General features: G+C 40.6%; 1 protein-coding gene across 1 annotated transcript; it reads right to left on the bottom strand.

The window, feature by feature from the left end:
- Positions 1-154: 154 nt before the first annotated feature.
- LOC119410359 (eomesodermin-like) lies at positions 155-2,161 on the bottom strand. The gene is made up of 4 exons (XM_037677269.1): positions 1,674-2,161; positions 1,437-1,591; positions 1,137-1,258; positions 155-325 (listed from the first exon to the last, which is right to left on the bottom strand). Exons 1-4 carry the CDS (start codon positions 2,159-2,161, stop codon positions 155-157), a joined length of 936 nt encoding a protein of 311 aa, XP_037533197.1.
- Positions 2,162-5,634: the final 3,473 nt, after the last annotated feature.

The raw sequence follows: 5,634 nt of genomic DNA, 5'->3' as shown, positions 1-5,634 counted from the left end.
AATTTAATTATATTTTATATATTTTTATTTTTTTTTTTTTTTTTTTTTTGTGTATAATTTTTTTTTTTTTATATGATTTTTAAAAAAAAGTCAGGTAATTTACTCTGTCACTGCTGTTGTTAGTAAATCTAAAATCTGTTTTCTTAAAAACTACTCATTGTCTCACGTCAGTGTTCTGGTAGGCGGTGACAGCAATGAACTGGGTCTCAGGAAAAGTGAAGCACTGGGTTTTAACGTCGCCGCTGATGTCCTCCGCACCGTCCTCCCCCACCTCCACGATGTGCAGCCGAGGCTGGTACTTGTGCAGCGACTGCAGCACGATCATCTGCAGACACATAAACAAACAAACAATAAACACAAACATTACAGGTGTAGCAGCTCCCATCTGTCAGCATCACATCGGTGCAAAAAGAGTTTCAGCGGCTTTTTCTTGTTCCAAGACTAAATTATTTAATTTAGATTCCGTTTTATTTATTTATTTATTCAAATAATTTAAACTGGGAGATAAATAAATGAAAACTATTTTAATTTGAAGTCCTGATAAGATTTAAAAACTATGAGAAAACAAACTTACAGTCAAGTTAAACTAAATAAAAATATTTAAACACATTTCAGTGACTGACATTAAACTGCATGTTTAGTTTGTTTTACAGACGAGCAGCCACTGTGTTTGTGCTTGTTTTGTTGTTGTTGTTTGTTTACCAGGGATGTGCAATTTTGTTGTTGTTTACCTGGAATGTGCTGTTTTGTTGTTGTTTGTTTACCTAGTATGGGGTATTTTGCTGTTGTTTACCTGGGACATAGTATTTTGTTGTTTGTTTAGCTAGGGCATGGTATTTGGTTGTTATTGTTTCCCTGGGATGTGCTGTTTTATTGTTGTTGTTGTTTACCTGGGATGTGGCATTTTGTTATTTGTTTATCTAGGGCATAGTATTTGGTTGTTGTTTGTTTACCTGGGACATGCTGTTTTGTTGTTTGTTTTCTTGGGATGTGGCATTGTGTTGTTGTTCACCTGAGATGTGCTGTTTAGTTGTTGTTTACTTGGGACGTGTTGTTTAGTTGTTCTTTACCTGGGACGTGCTGTTGTTTACCTGGGACGTATTGTTGTTTACCTGGGACGTGTTGTTGTTGTTTACCTGGGACGTGGTGTGGCTGCTGCCCTTGTTGTTGGTCAGTTTGAGTTTGCTGAAGGAGATCTCTTGTCTCATCCAGTGGGCACCGGTGTTTGGGGACTCTGGATGAATGTAAACTTTGTTTCCTAAAATAAATAAATAAATAAATAAATAAATAAACAAAATCAAGCTGTAAATAAATAAACAAAATCAAGCTGTAAATAAATAAAAAGTGATTCAGAGTAACAACAACATCTAGTCTAAGCAGCAGAGTTTACTTGATTTTTATCCCAGGAGGGAAAAGTTCTTGACCCGGTTCCGTACCTTGGCTGCTGTTGTCCGCCTTCCCGCAGGTGACCCATTTGCCCCCCTGGAACCTCCAGTGGTTCGGGTCGGACAGAACCACCTCCACGAACACGTTGTAGTGCGAGGACACGTTCAGCCCCGCGATGTTGAAGCTGAGGAAGGGGAACATCCTCCTGGGAACACACACACCCAGAATCAAACACAACCCTCACTGCTGCCTCTTGGCCCGGTTCGGCCCGGCCTGGACCGCCTCACCTGCCCTGCTTGGTGATGATCATCTCGGTCTGGTGCCGGTGGAACTTGAGCCACAGGGCCCGGTTGCAGAGGTACACCTGGGCCCTCAGGCCGGGGCCCCCGCCCAGGCCCACGCTGCTCAGGGCGGCCCCGGGGCCGGTGTAGGGCGGGTAGAGGCAGCCCAGGTTCTGTCCGTGCTGGTAGGGCGGGCTGAGGTGGGCCGAGGGGGGGTACCCGGCCGGAGGCAGCACGGAGCCCAGGTGCAGCGAGGACGGGTACCTGCCTGCGCCCGGCGCGCTGTACACCGCTCCACCGGGTGGGTACGGCAGGAACGACGCCTCCGGGTTCTGCTTAGAAACCGTGTTCGGGATGTAGTACCGGTCTGAACCCATTCCGCGTGGTTCCGAGTACCTGTTCCCCGCCGCGGACTCGTCTCCATCCGCGGCGGGAGACGCGCGCTTCTCGTCCTTAGCGGCCGAGTAGCTGCTCTCCCCCTCAGCTCCGAGCATGATTCAACCGGTCCGGTTGGCAGAACCTTTGGTTTCGAACAAAACTGCACCCGAACCTTTTCTCTCTCCGGTACCAAGGGCGTGTTCTACTTAAATGTCTCCTTTGGGCCTCCGCCGGGGTCTGAGCTGAGGGTCAACACAAAAACCGGGAAAAGTTCAATGGAGTCTGGTCGCTTCAGGCAAAAAGGCCCCCCGTCCAAATTGTGGCCTAAATTAAAATGTTTGTTTAAAAGGAAATTATTTGTGCTAAAAAAAATAAAAACATACAGAATTTAACATAAAAACATTTTAGTTTTTTCTCAGTTTAATATTCTTATTTATGGAAATTAGTTTTTATCAGTTTAAATTATTTATCAGTTTAATGTTGATTATAACAAAGTTAAGTCAGATCATTTGGATGGATGCATAAAATAAAATAAACAAGATTAAATTAATTAAAAAAATAAAAGATTTTTTTTACCTGGATTATTGAGCATGCATCAGGATATTTAATGGTTTTTTTTTTGTTTTTGATGAGCACAAGTGTTGTTTTAAATGCAAATTTAAAACCCACCTCTGATGAAGTGCCCTTTTATTATTATTACTATTATTATTATTATTGTTGTAATTATTGGCGCGAATCTGCTGGGCCAGTATTTTATTTTATTTTTCTAGATCGCGTGACAAACCTGGGGGGGGGGCTTTAAAGGTGAAAACTCGCCCACGGTTCAAGACAATTTTGTAATTTTGTCACATCAGCTTCAAAAGTTAATTTCAGTCAGGATATGCTCAAATGAAAAAATATAACGTGCTTTTAATATAAACTTAAGTGTTAAAATATATTTAAACCGGAGATGATATATATATATATAAATTATAACTCAGGAAAATTTTCAAAAATGCATTTATTTTTCATTCATTCAACCTTTATTTATCCAGGTTAGTCTCACTGAGTCGTGACTCATTTACAAGAGACCAGTTTTAAACAAAAACCATAAATTAGGTACACAATCAACATTCATATGAAAGCCTATAAAATGAAAAGTATATAAAAGTAGTGACACAAAACAAAATAAAATAAAAAAACATACTAAATTATAATACATGTAGGCTATTTATTTTCTTAGAATTTAAATAAATCCTACTCTGTTCAAAGGGAATGAATTTCCTTCATTCGTTTCTTTATGTATTCATTTATTTCTCTTCTGTCCCTGTGGGACAGCCGTCACGAAACGAGAGAAAACGGACAATTAATTTTCCGTTTGAAGGAACTCTTTGGATCAGATGTGACCCCATCAGAACATCTCTGCCGGGAGAAATGAGCTCAAATCAACCCGAACAGAAAGTCAAAAAGAGTTCAATGATGTCGTCGTGTGCTGTAAATATTATAGACCAAATAATCTGATTTAATCGTAGCTCCAATAAAATTGGGTTTTAAAACTGTTTTGAATTAATCTGCACACATTAAATAAAACGTGTAAAAAAAAAAAAATCTGCGTCCTGATGCTCAATAATCCAGGTAGAAAAAAGTCAGGTCCTCTGGACGGGTTCCTCTTTGTTGAAACGTTTAGTTTTTTATCCAAACGACTTCTTATTGTAAAGTATAAAAATCTGTTTAATCGTGAACTCACTGAGTTTTGATCCTCTTCTTCAGGTCCAAGAGGCTTCAGAGTTGAAGAACCGTCCTGAGCAGCTTCAACGCCTGTAAGGAGCCACTGAGCTGAGCACAGAGGAGCATCCTGCTGGCTTTCTGGACCAGAACCAGGTCTACTCTAAACTGAAAGCTGTGCAGGAGGGCTGATCTGGGTCCTGCTTTCAGCTGCTGATCTCTCCTTGTGGCCATGATGCACAGACAACAGCCCTTTTATCAGATCTGATCACCAGGGGAGGGGACCCTCAGCATCACAGCTCCTCCTGATCAGAGCCCAGCTGACTTTACTGGGTACCATTTACTACCATTTAAACAGCAAAAATAACTTGCTGGACCAAACTCTGCTAACCTAAATGCACAATTCTCGAGCAAATGCAGTTAACTTTTAGCAGATCATCTCTGCAAACGTATGTCAAATCAAATTTGTTTATGAAGCACATTTAAAACAGCAGCTGTTACCAAAGTGCTTAACAGTAAGATCAAGACAGTAAAGAAACAAGATGTAATTAAAAGCATTGAAAATAAAAATATTAAAACATAAAAACAATGAGAAACAATGCAATAGTAAATCAAATCTCACTGTGTTAAACGTCACTGAATACAGGTGTGTTTTTAGGAGAGATTTAACAGCAGGGAGTGAAGTGGTCTGTCTACCATATTTTCTGCTGTACACGTCGCACCGCCCTATAAGTTGCATCAGTCCAAAGATGTCTAATAAAGTGGAAAAATTCAAAAATACGTCACATCTATTATGTGTCACAGCTGACAACCTGGAAGTGTGGGCCGGTGTTGTGCCATAAATCCATTAGCTGCCAAATGATGGCTATGGGAGCGTGCACGGGAGGACTTTAACAAGAATTTAACAAGATTAACACTTAAAAACAATTATTTGTTTGCTCGAAAGTATAGTAAACATGTGTTTCAGTCTAGCTTTTGCTTAATAAATGCACGTTGACGGTCAAATCAGCTGCATTTCAAAACCCGATACGCGGAAGTAGGAACGCGCAGAGGGACGAGTCGCTGCTCATTTCTTCTAAATTTAACAAGATAAACGCCTAAAAACAATTATTCGTTTGCTCGACTTCATAGTAAAGGTGTGTCTCAGTTGAACTTTTACTGAATAAAAGGACTTGAACTGTCAAATCAGCTGCATTTCAAAAGTATTCGGTGCTGAATGTTGAGCAGCAGATTGTTCCAAAGTTTAGGGTACAGGACTGAAAAAGCCTGATCTCTGAGCTTCAGCCTGGTTTTTGGTACGACCAAAAGCAGCTGGTCTGATGATCTCAGCGCTCGAGAAGGAACATATGGTAGGTCAGAGAGGTATGAAGGTGCAAGCCCATTAAACACTTAAAGGTCAACAGGAGAATTTTAAAAGCAATTCTGACACTCACAGGGAGCCAGTAAAGGGAGGACAAAACTGGTGAAATGTGCTCAAACCTACGAGTTCCTGTGTTTGTATACGTGTATGTGATCAGTTTGAACCCTCTGAAGATACTGATCATCTTAAAGGGATCCACGATTAGTTGTAACAATAGACTTAATTTGAGAATTATTTATTTTAGATGTATGAACAATACAGTAAAAATATTGTACGCTGCTTAGTTTTTTATAAAATTGTATAAAATATTGTCACACGGACGTCACCATGTTTGCACTGCAATGCATTCTGGGTAAATTATGTATTCTAGGTCCTGTAGTGCTAGCTCCATCCAGCCAAAACGGCCATCTTTGTGAAAAGAAACCGTCCATCATTAAACAGGGGTGGAGGCCTCCGGGTTCAACTGTCCCCCTCTTACAATGCTGTGATTGCTAGTATCACTCAGCCCTCTGTGAATAGTAAACA

The sequence above is a fragment of the Nematolebias whitei genome, chromosome 5, assembly GCF_014905685.2.
Source record: "Nematolebias whitei isolate Nwh7 chromosome 5, NemWhi1, whole genome shotgun sequence".
In the NCBI taxonomy this organism is placed as follows: domain Eukaryota; kingdom Metazoa; phylum Chordata; class Actinopteri; order Cyprinodontiformes; family Rivulidae; genus Nematolebias; species Nematolebias whitei.
This window is presented reverse-complemented; position numbering and strand designations above follow the sequence as displayed.

Coding starts and splice junctions, on each gene's coding strand:
- LOC119410359 (XM_037677269.1), bottom strand. CDS start 2,161: ATGCTCGGAGCTGAGGGGGAGAGCAGCTACTCGGCCGCTAAGGACGAG. Junction 1,592..1,673: donor ATCATCACCAAGCAGGGCAG/GTGAGGCGGTCC, acceptor GTGTGTTCCCAG/GAGGATGTTCCCCTTCCTCA. Junction 1,259..1,436: donor GGCGGACAACAGCAGCCAAG/GTACGGAACCGG, acceptor TATTTATTTTAG/GAAACAAAGTTTACATTCAT.